This window comes from Chrysochloris asiatica, unplaced genomic scaffold (genome assembly GCF_000296735.1).
Source record: "Chrysochloris asiatica unplaced genomic scaffold, ChrAsi1.0 scaffold00350, whole genome shotgun sequence".
Classification (NCBI taxonomy): domain Eukaryota; kingdom Metazoa; phylum Chordata; class Mammalia; order Afrosoricida; family Chrysochloridae; genus Chrysochloris; species Chrysochloris asiatica.
The window spans coordinates 1,154,703-1,170,682 of record NW_006408868.1 but is presented as its reverse complement, the minus strand read 5'-3'; the positions used below and the strand labels follow the sequence as shown (position 1 = coordinate 1,170,682).

The 15,980-nt window shown below is 42.8% G+C and overlaps 1 protein-coding gene across 1 annotated transcript; it reads right to left on the bottom strand.

The window, feature by feature from the left end:
• Positions 1-1,006: 1,006 nt before the first annotated feature.
• Positions 1,007-15,940, bottom strand: PHF7 (PHD finger protein 7). The gene is made up of 11 exons (XM_006876052.1): positions 15,218-15,940; positions 13,331-13,439; positions 12,556-12,608; positions 12,040-12,131; positions 4,581-4,682; positions 4,104-4,228; positions 3,513-3,672; positions 2,586-2,692; positions 1,902-2,018; positions 1,347-1,471; positions 1,007-1,230 (listed from the first exon to the last, which is right to left on the bottom strand). The coding sequence occupies exons 2-11, from the start codon at positions 13,372-13,374 to the stop codon at positions 1,007-1,009; spliced, it is 1,149 nt and encodes a 382-aa protein (XP_006876114.1). The 5' UTR covers positions 13,375-13,439; positions 15,218-15,940.
• Positions 15,941-15,980: the final 40 nt, after the last annotated feature.

The window sequence follows — 15,980 nt, the reverse complement described above, 5'->3', positions numbered from 1 at the left end:
AAAATGTAATCCGAGTCACTGAAGTGTGCATATAGAAATTGTTGGTATATGTTCTGCTGTGTATATTCTCAGTAATAGTTATATTTTTTGCATATTAAAAAAAAAAAATGACCCAACCTACGAATGTGAGAAAGGGTTTACTCAACATGTCCCTAGGCCTTCTGGCCAGATTCCCTTTCCAACTTCTTTGCCTAATGTGAATGTTGCCATAAAATTTCATGGTTACACTTCAGACATTCTCCCTGGAGCTGCTCAATCCACTGGACATCAAAGGTTTGGGTGCACGCTCATGCTAAAGAGATGTGTCAAAGAACACACCAGCTAGGAGGGAGTGGAGCTCACTGCATCCCATAGGAGCAGGGCAGTCCAGGCCTATGAAGCCCAGGACACCAAACTTTGCAGTCATGGCCTCGTCTCAGCCCCTCATGGACTTTTCTCTTGGCTCTACTCCCTGGTGAAAATCACATCCTTGTTTGTACAGTGATCAAAATCTCTGTCCATGTAAAGCAAACAGCTTTCCCCAAAAGAAAAATTTTCTATGTTCTAAATTGAAAGTTCTAAATGGAATCCACTGAATTTTATGGATTGGAAGAAGTTTTTCTATTCCTTCACTCTACCTTCCAGTTTCTTTAGTATGCTGGTTAAATTCCAGAATGAATTTATAAGAAACACCAATGGAGAGAAAACCTTTATTTGCATAACAACAAACGTGGGTGAAGGAAGAAAAGGCACTTGAGAAATAAATTAAGGTAGAAGAATCTATGTGGAGGAAGACAAGGGCCATCTGGGAACCAGGGAGAAAGAACAGAGCCGCTCTTGCAGCCACAAACACTTTCTGCTGCTAGCATCTGGTTCACGCTCTTAAGCCTTCTCTTCCCTTGGTTGTTGGTCTCACTACTGGCCCCCTTTCCTTGTCTCCCAGTCCCAAAGAGCTCTATCCCCCAAACCCAGTGGAGGAGTGAAGCTCTGTACGCCTTTGTGCTTGGCAATGACAACTCATAAGCTGCTATTTTTTTTTGCAGCACTTAGTAATTTTGACACCTTTTGGTCCCCAGGAGTGGCTCTGTCTCCTGCCAGAGGAATCTGGCTTTTCTAATAAGGAAGGTCTTGGCCAATCAGCCCAAGAAGGGCCTGGGTTTTCTTCGAGGCCCACGTCTCTGCAGAAGGGCTCCTCAGGGTGGGCTGTGCTGCTGCAGCAGGGGGTGTCACTGGAGTTTCCAAGTGTGTAGTCTGTGGAAAGCAGGTGGAAGAGTAACTCAGGCCCACTAGACCTCCCCTGCTTAGCCACTTGCCACCAGCTCCCCCCTCCACCCAGTTCTCCAGGCCAGTTCGTACCTAAGTCCCACCTGTGACTAAAGCAGAAGGTGCACACTCTTCACATTCCCATTTCTTATTGTTGGATCTAAGAGAGGAGCAGTCCCTATGGGTTCCATGCGATCCACACGTAGCACACAGAACGAGGCACCACCTCCTACAGGATGAGCCAAGGAAGGGATGTGTGGGCAGATATAGCACCATCACTCAGGATGTTCATACCGGGTCAGGACTGCACTGAGGACTCCGGGGCATTTCTACTATGTATTTTACCCACCATGGATAGTGGCTATCCCAGGGCCTGCTGACAGGCACAGCTGTTTACAAGATGAGTTTAGGAAGTCATTGGCCCTGAGTCTCTGCACTCCACACAAAGAGAAGACTAGGCTGCAGAGCAAAAGCTGTTCACCTGCACCTGAGTGCACTGCCAAGGCTGGTTGACAATGGGACTTAGCAACTGCGCTCACCACAAGGTTTGCAGGCAGAAGTGCATTGCTTGCTCCTAATAAATGCTGGGGCCTAGCACTTAACAACAACAACAACAACTCTAGGATGGTGATGAGAGATCTTTCTCAGTCCTTCCCTACCCTTCATCCTCAAAGCTGTCTCTGCCTTGTTCATACAGACAGATGGGGGCATCACAATGCTGATAGCGCTGATACAACTCTGAGAAAGCCCCTGGCTCGAGCTCCCAGGCAGCATCTCTGCAGTGACAGAAGAAACAGCAGTTGAGTGAGAAGCAGGAAGAAGTAAAACTGAGCAAAAGAATTCAACACAGATTGCAGACTACTTTCAACAAGCCTGGACTAATGGCAGTGAAGAGGGCTGAAGCAGGATGAGTGAAACACGGAGGCTCCTTAGTGCCACCCTAGAGCCAAGAAGCCAATTCCCCAGAGAATTCTGATCCCCAAAGCACCCTTATCAGACCCCTTTCTTTTCCTTTTCCCTTTCTGTTGATAATACAAGAGCACTCCCTCCACCCCTTCCTTGCTCCTTCTTCAAGGAGCCCTGGTGGTGCTGCCTGTAGTGCTTGAAAGCTAAACCAAAAGGTCAATGGCCTGAACCCATCAGCTGCTCCCAAACAGCTTACAGCCCTGAAAACCCCATGGGGTAATTCTACTCTGTTCTGTAGGGTTGGTGTCAGTCAGAATTGCCTCAATGGGACACACCACCACCACCAGCTACTTCTTCAGTCTCTGAATTCTCCTCTCACCTTGTCCTCTCTGGAAGTCTACTCCCTGGCTCAAGTCCTGCATTCGAGTTTCTCCTACCTGTCTGGAATATGAATCCCCATTCTTAGCATCTCTTGAGGAAACTCTTCTCGATTGTTACACTGGGGACATTTGAAGAAATGTTTTGCTGACGTGTGGGCATATTTCTGTAACAGAAACATGGGAAAGCTTTGCCTTTGTAAACATTATCTTTGGCCACCTGCTTTCTAACTCCCACCTGCATCCCACAATGAACAAGCATGTCACTAACTGGGGAGAAGGAAGGTGAGAGCTTGGCTGGGGGAAGGAGATGAGGTGGACTAGACATGACAGCTGCTAGTTTGAGTGTCTACACCTGGGCCAAAATGCTTTCACGAGAGCTCCTAGGTGAGTCACAGCTGTTCCCTCCAGCCATGGAGCTTGGAAGTTCCAACCCAGAAAAGATCAGATTGTTGGCTACGTTTCCTTTCTTTTTAATTCCAGGAAGCAAGTCTTTCTAGACTTACTTCTAATTGATACACTCTAGAAGCATCCCTGGTGGTGCAGTAGTGAAGTATTCATCTGATAATTGATAGGTCAGCAGTGGGAACCCAGCTTGCTCCACGGGAGAAGGATGTGGTTACTTTGTTTCCATAAAGATGACAACCTTGAAAACTTACGGGGCAGTCTTACTCTGTCATCGAGGGTCGCTTGAGCTGGAATCAACTCAATGGCAGGGGGTTTGGTTTGATTTTGGACTCACTCTAGGATGAGCCTCTTTAGTAATCCTGAGGTTTTTGTTCTAAATCTTATGGAGGCGCCAATAGGCCAGAATGAACAGAGGTGGTGCTGAGCTTTCGCAGCCTGCCTGGAACCAGCAGCCTGCATTCAGGCCTCCAGGAGGGAACTCTTGAGGCTGAGAAGTGCCCAAGTAATGCCAGAGTGCTGTGGTTCCAGGCAGAGAAGTAGAGCAACTGTGGAAGGTCACAAGGGTAAGGAATGCCCCACCTGTATGCACTTGCGGTGGTAAATGGTTTGACTACAGCACGGGCTCTGAATGTTTTCAACACTTGCTTGAGATAAATCTTCACAACACAAGACGCAGCTTTCCTCCCTCACATTCCCCCATTGGATGTCCTGTGTTGGGCGATGTTTTCCACAAAATGATCTGTGAGAGAGGAGACAGACTTGTTTGAATTGGTCATTAGAGCTTTCCAGGAACCTGACTTAGCCAGTGCCCACTGAACTTCCCTAGTTACAGAGAGGAATCAAGGCTACAGAACAACCACATGCCTTCTCAGGCTGTTCCCCAACGGAAAGCTCTTGGGACTGTCTTCACAGCCTCCTGTTCCTGAAAGCCCCACTTAGTTATAAGCAGCTGTCGAAGAAGCCCAGCTGTTTGTAATTTAAGGAGGGAACGGGAAGCAAGGAGCAACCCCTGTGAAATGTCCAAGTTAAGATACTGTTTCCCATTAATGAATGGAGGGACAGATCTTTGATAAATGAAAACAGGCCTGTGAGAACCAAAATCTAATTTCTTTCATGGTTAAACAACATGTTGCTAAAAGATAGCTCAATTTTTCATCCTGTATCACTCACTTGTACTCTCCAAAAAATTGTGAAAGGCAACCCCTTTCTTGGCCACAAGGCAGATGGAAGTTTCTGACGCAATGACCTTTCTGGCAGTTGATGGCAGCTCCCTTTTTCTTGCACACAAAGCAGATCTGCAAATGAGCATTCACAACAGTGTTCACAACAGCCTCAAGAAAGACAGACTGCTTGCAGAACATCTTTCTATGGGATGGAAAATTTCTTTTCTCAGTGGATCCTAAAAGTACGGGGCTCCTGAAGTTGAACTTCCAAGCAGCAGAATTTGCTGTCGTTTTCTCAGGAGCTTGCTCCCTTCTCCTCATTTAGGCCAGTACCCCTCAGAGAAGAATGGAATTGAAAAGAATGACCAGTTGGGAAATCCAAGAGTTCTTGGACTTCTAAACAAGCAAGCAGGGAAAAGAACAGAAACAGGATGATGAGAGAGGTATGAGAAGAGGCAACCCTCCCATTGGAGGGGATTCTAACCTTCCTAGAAGCCCGAGCTGCCTCTTTTTTGATGTCTTCAGGCAGAAATCCATGAAAGCCTCTGTTGGACTGACCCCTCTGAGGCAGCTTGCTTGATAAGATCTGAGGGCAACAGAACCAGGCTGTGAGCACTGATGATCAGTGACACTGTGCAGTAGGGCATGCAGGACACCAGGGTAAGCAGCGAGCTAAGCAGTAGAGCTTGCTGGATATACGCTGTGTTTAGAATGTCTTCTCTTTAACAAAAGGCTAATGGAGCATTCTGTGTTGGGTACTCTTCTATGGGCTTTTCAAATTTTAACTTATTTAATCCCTGTAACCACCACAGGAGGTATGTTCTACAGTAAAGCCCATGAAAATCAGAACCTGTGTAAAGTAGAAACCCATCACTAGTAGAGAGCAATAGAAAAGTAGTAAGATTCCACACTGCCAAAGGTGGAAAACTTGCAAGACCTGGAAAAACAAGGTAGTCCCATGGAGTTCTGACTCTAGAAATTTCAGTTTCCTATTTATCATCTCATTTTGTAGGAGTCATGGATGATGGATCTGCTCAAAGCCATAGAGCGCTATACCCACTGTTGTGCTATGTGCTTCTCATCTACTGAGGACAGCTACCGTGTGCAAGGAACACTGGTGGCACAGTGGGTAAGGCACTGGGCTGCTAACCACAGGATAGAGGTTCAAACCTACCAGATGCTTCATGAGAGAAAGATGAGGTAGTCTGCTCCCATAAAGAAGGACAGTTTTGGAAACCCTATACTGGGTGGAGATGTGTCAAAATTGACTTGGTGGCAGTGGGTTTGGTTTTGGCTCTCATGTGCTAAGCACTTGTGGAAAACACTCCTTGGGTATGGACTCATTTTGTCCCCTGCAGTCTGGCTGCCCTGCAGAGCTATGGTGGGCTGCTGAGATTCTCTGTGGAGGTGCTGTACTATGAGTGACTCTGTCAGGGTCCCCGCTTCTGCCACTGCTCCCCAGTCCAGGACAAACACTCTTCTCAGACGATGTTCTCTAAAGGAAGGGAAACAGGAGAAGGGGAGGAGTGGCACTTTTCTTTAAAAACCCACTTTAAGGAACTTTTCATTCCTAAAATGTCCCCAAAGCAGTCTGAGAAGAGAAATCAAGGACAAAAAGGCTACACTGGCCTGCTACACAGTGGGAGAATGTCAGCATCCTCCCTGCCTCTTCCCCCTTCCTCCCATGAATGATCTGAAATACAGGGGAAGGCGCTGGACTTCCTGCAGTAATCACATGAAATGGGGCTCAGTTAATAGATTTTAACATTACATAAAAGGTAATCCCTAAAGTCTAGATTAAGGAGCTCTGGTAGCGTTGTGGTTACAAATCGGGGTGCGAGCCACAAGGTCAGCAGTTCGAAACTACCAGCTGTTCCACGGGAGAAAGATGAGGCTTTCTGCTCCCGTAAAGATTTACAGCCTCGGAAAACCTGTACAGGGTCGCTATGAGTCAGAACCGACTCCACGGCATATAACAACAACAAAGTCTAGATTATCCCTAAAGTCACTTGGATTACAGCATTGTTGTAAAGTGCTGTCAAGTCGGTTCTGACTCACAGTGACCCTTTATAGGGTTTCCGAGGCTTTTAAATCTTTGAGTGAGTAGAAAGCCTCATCTTTCTCCTGTGGAGTGGCTGGTGGGCTTGAACCTTGGACCTTGTGTTTCACAGTCCTGTGCTTATTGTACGTACTCCCCGGATTATAGTATAATCATATATAATATGTGAGGGTGCTTCAAAAAGTTCATGGAAAATGGAATGAAAAGATAACAGAAAATTTCCATGAACTTTTTGAAGTGCCCTCATATACTTTAGCACTGATTATCTCAAGATTTTAAGGTTACATGAGTGGCTTCTGTTTTCTTTATAATTTTAAGAATTAGTCATGTTTTCTACAAGGAACATATATTATTTCTATAAACAGAAAAAAATAATACTGAAAGGTTGTTGTTGTTAACTGTCGAGTCGATTCTGACCTATAGCAACCCTGTATAGGGTTTCCAAGGAGCAACTGCTGAGCTTGAACCACCGACCCTGCAGTTCAAATGATTTTGCAGTCTGATGCATTAGCCCAGAGCGCCACACCAGGACTCCACTGAGAGATTAGAAACAGCCAAATGAACTCTAACTGGGGATTGTTTTAATATGTTTTGGTATACTCATATAAACAAACAAACAAAAATCCAAACCCATTGCCACTGAGTCCATTCCAGCTCACAGTGACCCGATCGGACAGAATAGAACTGCCCCAGGGAATAGCAATTAAAAAAACAAACAAAACAAGAGCTATATGTTCTATATGGAAAACACTCCCAAAATATATTAAGATGAAAAAAAGCAAGCTACAAAACACTGCACAGAGTATGTTAGTTTTTATGTTAAAATGCATATGATTGTAAATGCATCAAAGTTAACAAAGACCTTACACCAAAACCTGACAGGACTCATGGGAGAGGAAAATCAGACCAGTCTTTCTCATGAGCATAGACGTGAAAATGAAACAAAATATCAGGAATGTCAGCTTGGTTTAATATTAAAGAAGTTATAAAGGTAATAAACCACATTAACAAAATAAAGAACAAAAACATGATCATTTCAATAGGTGCAGAAAAAGCAGTTAACAAAGTTTAACACGCTCAGAAAAATAGGAATAAAAGGAAACTGCCTCAATTGGATGAAAAAGCATCTATGAAAAACCTATAGTTAAAATCATTTTCATGGTATAAAACTGGATGCTGTCACTTGATGCTGGGAACAAGATAAGGATATCTACTTACACCACTTCAACATTAGGTTGAAGGTCCTAGCCAGTGCAAAAAAAGGCAAGAATAAAAAAATAAAAGACATAAAGATTGGAAAGGAAGAAGCAGAACTGTCTTTATTCACACATGACATGGTTATGTACACAGAAAACAATAGGGCACCTACCAAAAAACAATATCAATGTATTAATCAATTAATCAATGAATTTAGCAAGATTTCAGGATACAATGTCACTATACAAAAATTAATTGCACTTCTATATACCAGCAACACTTAACTGGAAAATACAATTTTAGAATGTTATTTACAATAACACATTGTTATTGTTAAGTGCTGTGGTATTGGTTCTGACATATATAGCACAAGAACCACAAAAAATTTAAGAACCAAATTTCACAAAAGACCTCCTCATTAAAACTATAAAACATTCCTGAGATTAAAATTTAAAAGACTCTCAGAAAGAGATATATCCATGTTCATGGATTAGAAGGTTCATAATTATTTGTGCATTTTTCCTAAATTGATCTATAAATCCAATACAACCACAATTCCAATAACTTTTTTAAAAATAAAAATTGACAAGCTTAATATGGAAGAGAAAAGGACCAAATAATCTCTAAAACAGTTTGGAGAATTTACAACACTTTCTTACTAGATAGTATAAACCACACTAATTAATTGAGTGCGGGACTGGTGTAAGGATAGGCACATAGGTCATTGATACAGATCATCCAGAAACAGATGCACAGATCTATGATCAGTTGATTTTTGACAAAAGCACCACTATAATCCAATGGGTAGGCAAAGATTTCTTGGAGCACACCAAAAACACTACTCATAAAAGAAAAAAAAAAGGTAAATTGGACTTCATCAAAATGTTAAATCCTTTTTATTTTGAAAGACCACATTAAGAAAATGAAAAGGCAACCCACAAGTTGGAAGAAAACAGTCCCAATACATATATCTGAAAAAGAATTTATGTCCAGAATATATAAAGAACTCTTATAGTTCAATAAGACAACCATAATTTAAAAATAGGCAAAATACTGTATAGACACTTCACAAAATACGTGAATGGTCAGTAAGCACATGAGAAGTTCAACATGTTCTTAGTCATCAGAAAAATGTAAATGAAAATCACAATGAGATAGCAATACACACTCAACTGTTGTTGCTGTTAGGTGTCTTTGGTTCTGACTAACAGCAACCCTTTAGGGGGTTTCTGAGGATGTAAATCGTTGTGGGCGCAGAAAGCCTCATCTTTCTTCCATGGAATGGCTTCTGGAAGTGAATTGTGGACCATGTGGTTCACAGTCCAGTGCTTATCCTCTATAACCACCACACTATCTCACACTTAGCTGTTGTTTGTTGTTAGGTGCCACTGAGTCAGTACCAACTCATAGCAACCCTATACACAATAGAATGAAACAGTATGCAGTCCTGCACCAACCTCACCATCGTTGCTACTTTTGACCCCATTGCTGCTGCCACTTTGACAATCCATCCAGTTAGGGATCTTACTCTTTTTCTCCGAACCTCCATTTTACCAAACATGATATCCTTCTCCAGGGACTGGTCCCTCCTGACAATATATCTGAAGTATGAGGGATGAAGTCTGGTCACCCTGGCTTCCAAGAAGCATTCTGGCTGTATTTCTTCCAACACAGATTTGTTTGTTCTGGCAGTCCATGGTACTTTCAATATTCTTCTCCAACACCATAGCTCAAATGTATCTGTTCTTCTATGGTCTCCTTTATTCACTGTCCAAATTTCACATGCATATGAGGTTACCGAAAATACCATGGCTTGGGGCAGATGTACCTTAGTCCTCAAGCTGACATCTTGTGCAGCAGATTTGCCTAATGATTTTTTGACTGCTGCTTCCATGAGTGCTGATGGTTGATCCCAGCAAAATGAAGTCTTTGAAAATTCAATCTTTTCTCCATTTATATGGATATTGTTCATTGGTCCAGTGGTGAGGATTTTTGTCTTCTTTACATTCAGGCGCAACCCATACTGAAGGCTGTGGTCTTTGATCTTCATCAGTATTTTAAGTCCTCTTCACTTTCAGCAAGCAAGGTTGTATCATCTGAATATTTCAGGTTGTTAATGAGTCTTCCTCCAATCTTGATGCGATGTTTTTCTTCATAAAATCCGGCTTCTGAGATTATGTGCTCAGCATATAGATTGAATAAATATGATGAAAGACTATAACTGTGGCACACACCTTTGCTTATTTTAAACCCTTCTGTTTAAGTCAAATTGACTACATCTGTTGAAAGACGATGGTGGAAAAGCTCTGTATCATCAGCCAAAGTAGGGCCAGGGGCAGACTGTGTAACAGATCATCAGCTGCTTATATGCAAGTTCAGGCTGAAGCTGAAGAAAATTAAAACAAGTCCACAAGAGCCAAAATATGACCTTGAGCACACTCAGTAGAAAGGTTAAAATGAAAAAGGCTGAAAATACCAAGTTTAGGCAAGAATACTATACAACTGGAATGCTCATAAAATCAAAAATGATTTGGCAATTTTATATAAAATTCAACATATAGCTAGAATACAACTAAGGAGCCCTGGTGGCACAGTGTTTAAGCACTCAGCTGCTAACTGAAAGGTCGGTGGTTTGAACCCACCAGCCACTCCATAGAAGAAAGATGTGACTGTCTGCTTCTATAAAGATGACAGCCTTGGAAACCCTCTGGGGTAGTTTTCCTCTGAGCATACAAGTAATTCCACTCTTAGGTATTTATACTAAGAAGTGAAAACACATGTCTGCATAAAGACTTGTACATGAATGTTCATAGCAACTTTACTCACGACAGTCTCCAAATGGAAACAATTCAAATGTCTATCAACATGTGAACAGACAAGCAAATTGTGGTATATTCATACAATAGAATGCTGCTGGGAAATAAAAAGGTTCAAGATCTGACACACAGGAAATGGATGAATCTCAAAATCATTATGCTAACAGAAAGGAGCCAGATCCAAATGAGTACACACTGTATGATTCTATTTATATGACGTACAAGAACTGGCAAAAGGAATCTATGTTGCAATCAATGGCATGTGTATGAATTGTTGAATGGAAAACTGATCTGTTCTGTAAACCTTCACTCAATTCACAATAAAAAGCTAAAAAACAAAGCTAAATAAATAAAAAGCATTCCATATTGACTTTCCAAAAAAAAAAAAATAATAATAATAACCTATAGTGATGATTGAGATCAAAACAGTAATTGATGGGAAGGGATTGAGAGATCTTTCTGGGGTCATGAAAATGTCATTTATTTTATTGAGGTGGTGGTTACAAGGAGATACATTTACCAAAATACACCAAACAGTGCACTTAAAATGGGTGCATTTCATAGTATGAAAACGATACCTAATGGAAAAACAAGTACTGGAGGAAAAAAATACCTGGAAGGACAGCAGATCACTAAACCTGATAGCAGCTGCTTCTGTTCAGAGGAAGAAAGACTGGGAATACTGTTTGAGGGGAGACTTTTTTTTTTTGTACATGTTTTTATTTTTTATTCATACTATACATGTAAAATTATGTATGGCAGGGTTGGCTTCAACAAGTTTGTAGAAAAATTCCATTATCTTTAATTATATTTTCCACAAACTTTTTGAAGTCCCCTTGTATATTACTTTTACAAGTTTTACTAGGTACATATATTCCCTTTTTTTTTATTAAATGTTTTTATTTTGGATTGAGTGAAAGTTTACAGGGCACATCATCAGCTTCACATTCAACCATTCATATAGCTTGTTTCATTACATTGATTATTATCCCCTCCATATATCATCAGTTAACAGTGTTTCTCTCTATCCTCTTTAGCTTTTTTTTTTGGGTGGGGGGGGAACTTGCCTTTTTGGAATTTGCAGTCTCAGCTTTTAGGGAAGGTTTTTACATTTGTCTGTGGATATCCAGGGCTCATGTATGAGATTACTAACAAGCATTACTGAATAATCAGATGAGGGACAGTTTGCTATGTCTACTAGGTGGCTAAAGTCTGATCCTCAGAGCCTATGGTTTGGACGGTCAACAACGCTTGGACCCACAGGGTCTTGACCTCCTGACCGGGTCTGCACGGTCTGCATCAGATTCCCCCTTGTTTATTGTTTGTTTAAGGGACGCTGCCTGTCTTAGGCGGTCAGTGCGAATTCCTCAGTCTTACCCGTCATTGAAACTCATTGCAGCATGGCAATGGCTCTGTCTTAGGTTGCCGAGGTTCCACGTGATCCTTTCCCGTCATTGGCCACACGTCCAGCATAAACAGCCGCCATCCAAGGAAGGCAGGGAGGGAGGTGATCGGCTGGGGACCCCATATGCAAGACGTTGCCAGCCCACCACCTGCTCTAAGGTGACCCAGCAGGATCACTATGCTGAGGTTCAATCAAGTTCTTAGGGGATCTTACTCTCTAGCAGGGGTAGCAAATTAGTAGCCATTCAGTGCTCACTTTGAGAATTACTTATATCAGAAATTTGAGCAGGTACATATATTACTTTTACAAAACTAGATTAAAAAACAACAACAGCTACTTAAAAAAAAAAATACAACTACAAACAAATAGGCCTAGAGATCTGAAGTCAGATGCAAAATCAGAGAATCTACTATGTGAGTACAGAAAAGCCAGAGGGCATTCAAAGTAAAGAAGATCTTATACTCACAAGACAGAAATAATGCACGCTGAGATTGTCTTTCTGAAGAAATTCCCCTAATTTTTCAGGATCCCCAGGTTCTTGAAGGCATAGCCGACAAACTAGAAGAGACCACGTTAAGAATGAAAAGATCTGACTCAAGTTGAATGAAGAGAAGAGTGGGGACACCAACACCTGAGTTTAGGAAGGAATTCAGTACTGGGAAGAGGTTCATTTTGGAAAGGAGTCGAGGTTGGGAAGAAGTGATACTTGGCATGACTTAAATCTTTATATAATTTTGTTCACATTGAAGGAGTTGGCTGTAAAACTCTTTATTTCATATTTTTTGTCTTAAGTATTTTTATTTAAATAGTTCTTGAACTTTGGATATGAAATTTTAAAACAACAAACCCAACTTCTTGAGGATCTTGGAGAATCTAGGAAGAAAGTGAGGTTGGCAGTGAGATAGTTTGCTGCCCCACACAGGTGGCCCTCTTTGCTGAGATCGGGAGGCAATGGCTAAACAGACCCTTCAGCTCCTCTTACCAGGCCCTGAAGATGGCTTCCTCTGGGTTACTCTCCTAGTCTTGGCAGATTTTCTATATAAGAGAAGGGAAAACGTACGAAGTGATCTTTGAAGACTCTTTTAGTACCCTCCCCGGCCCTTGTAACATTTCCCTTAAAATGCCATCCATGGATCTGATGAAGAACTAAAATATCTAAAGGCTATGATAACAGTTTCTTTTCGGTTCACATTTGTGGAAAGCACAAAAATACCCACTAAGTTCTTTGAGGGTTGTGACTAGATCATAATCATCTTTCTGTCCCCAGTTCACTTACGTGCTCAATTCCATTGACTGAATGAATGTAAAAGCAAACCCTTCTTACTGCTGTTTCGGTCCTATACTCTGAATCTTAACCTTAAGGTATACCAATATTACAAAGCATACTAAAATTGACAATAGTTAGCCTTGATGGAATGTCTTAATTGCATTTGACATATTTTACATGTATTTACCCAATGAATCTACAGAACACTCTAAAAAGTGGGTTTGATTCTTTTGCACATTGAGGAAATTGAAGCATAAAGAAATGAAGTAACCTGTCCTAGGTTACATAGTTACCAAGTGCCAGAGCCAAGGATATGAAGCTAGGATCGTGGAGCTAGTACTTTGCTATTAGGGGCAACCCTGAAAGGTAGGTTATTAGGTAGTTTCTAGAGTCACGGCCCAACTCTAGGCCCCAACTCCATGCCAAAGAGGGCATATACTACAGGTCACTGGACAATTTCTCCCAAATTTCTTTACGTCACCCACTCTACCTCAACCTTTGGTGCTCCTTCTTCTTTTCTTTTATAGTCTTCATTCGCTGCTGCCTCTCTTTCCTATCTCGAGTTCTTCTCAATGTTAATACAGTACAGGCTTTTCCAGCTATAAACATAAACAGGGCTTAGTTAGAAATTTAATTCCACATTTGATTATCAGTTTCTATGGGGTCAAAGAAATGGTGCTCTTCACCTTCCATCCCAAGTTATGGAGTAAAAGACCCACGCATTATCAATGATATTAACAGCCAATAAGTATTAAATTATGCCAAAAACTCCTCTAGGTTCTTTACATGTGTTAATTCACAAAAATCCTATGCAGTAGGTATTATTGGTGGTGGTTCTGTGATATGTTGTTAGATCCAAGTCATAGTGACCCTATTATAGGGTTGTTTGAGGTTGTAAATCTTTACATGAGCAGAAAGCCTCATCTTTCTCCTGCGGAGTGGCTGATAAGAGTCAAACTGCTGACCTTACAATTAGCAGCCCAACGCGTAACCCACCACATTACTAGAGCTCCTTAGTTCCATTTTTCAAGATGAGGAAACGAAGATACAGACAAGTTAATTATCTTGTCCAAAGTCACAGGTCTGACCCAACTAGCGTCAGACTGTAAAATCATTTGAACTGCAAGGTCGGTGGTTCAAGTTCACCAGCTGTTCCTTGGAAACCCTATACAGGGTCACTATGGGTTGAAATTGACTGGATGGCACTTAACAACAAAAACAAACCTGGTTCTGTAGCAATCCTGGTGTGGCACTGACCACAAGGATAAGCATCTGATCACAAGGTTGGTGTAAACCATAAGGTTGATGGTTCAAACTCACCAACTGCTCCTTGGAAACCCTACACAGGGCTGCTGTGAGTCAGAATGAACTCAAGGCACCCTCTACTGCACTTAGCAACAACAACAAAGCCTGGCTCGTTACTAGCCTTAATTACCACATTTACAGCTATTACATGGGGTCCTGGTATGCCACTGTAGGATAAGCACTGGACTGCTATTCACAAGGTAGGCAGTTCAAACCCACTAGCTACTTCTCAGAAACCACATACAGGGTAACTGTGAGTCCAAAGAGATTTCCCAGCACTTAACAACACTGCTGCTACACAGCTGTAAGAACTTGGGACCATTGCTTGATGGGGCTAAGTGGTTCTCTATTTGTGCCTACTAAATGCATAAGGAGCTCTGGTAGTGTAGTGGTTACGAATCGGGCTGTGAACCTTAAGGTCAGCAGTTCGAAACTACCAGCGGCTCCAAGTGAGACAGAAGAGGCTTTCTGCTCCGGTAAAGATTTACAGCCTCGGAATCCCTGTACAGGGTCGCTGTGGGTCGGAACCAACTCGGCGGCACTTAACAACAACAAATGCATAAAACAACATTTAGGCGTGCCTTAATCCTATCCAGTAAACGTTAGATAAAGTAGCTCCTCCCTTTGGGATAGCGGCTTTCCCAGGCAACAAATATCCACAAAGCAAGCACGCCCCCCAGTGAGAGACATAGCCCCAAGGAGGAAGGACTGTAGTGCAGCGTTTCACAGGAGTGGAGTGAATCGTATCATTCTAAAGACGTACACTCCAGTGCCCACCTCCTAAGGAGGTCAAGGCTGAGAACATGAATAGCTTTAGGGACTTTTCAATTACTCTGCATGAATTCAACTGCTAAGACAACTAACTAGTCTCTCAGAAAACCATGGCTATGCACGCTTCCTTTCTTTGTGTTTGCTCAATCTCCTCTCCCAGCCCATGAGTTGCAGAAGTAATGAATGATGTTGGCGCGTTTCCCCCAAAAGGATGGAAGAGGAGCGAGGGCATGCTCTAAGTCATTCTAGGAGGGATTCACTCTGGTTGACTACGGAGCAGTTCTGAGTTTTGGGGATACACCTTGATACTTCAGTTCTTTGCATCGCTGGATCAAGACATTCCTTGAGTAGGATTCCGTGCACACTCGTTTCAAGACAATGGAACGATCTTCAAAAGCATTTGCGATGGGACGATGCAAAAGCGGGCTTCCACGAGCTGCTCAGTCCGTGATTTCCTAACCCGGCGGATGCTCCCTTAAAAGTTATCACGTTGTTTCACTGGATAAACGCTGGGTAAATACTTGTTGAGAAAATTAAAAAGAAAAAATAAACGTGTTCGGCCCCGCCGCCGCTAAGAGTAATAAACAGTGATTTCATTGGAAACTACGTTTCGGTGTGGCCACAACGGTCCCCCGGAGGTAACAGCCTGAAAAGGGGCTAAGGAGCATTCCGCGGGTGGCGGACCAGGCTCATGTCGCGCTTGCCGGGCCGCTGGTACGGGGCCGAGCTGGAGGTCGCCTCCGCCGCTCCCTCCTTACGGTAGCGCACGGGCCGCAGCTCCCGGTCCGGGCTACCCTTCCAGATGTAGCTGAGGGCGCCGTTGTCCGGGAGCTTTATTCGTTGTCACAAGTCGTGGTAGCTACCTTACGGGCGGCCGCCCCGCGCGGTGACTGCGCCGGCGAATGGGAGCGGGCGTGCTAACGGGGGCCGGGCCACGTGGACTGTAACCCTCGGGAACTGCAGTGGGGGGGGGACAGCGGGGACGGTGACCGTTGGTAAAAGAAGACCGCTAACGGTCGCGCGCCACCATAGTTCAACCCTTTTTATCGCCCCGCCCCTTCCTC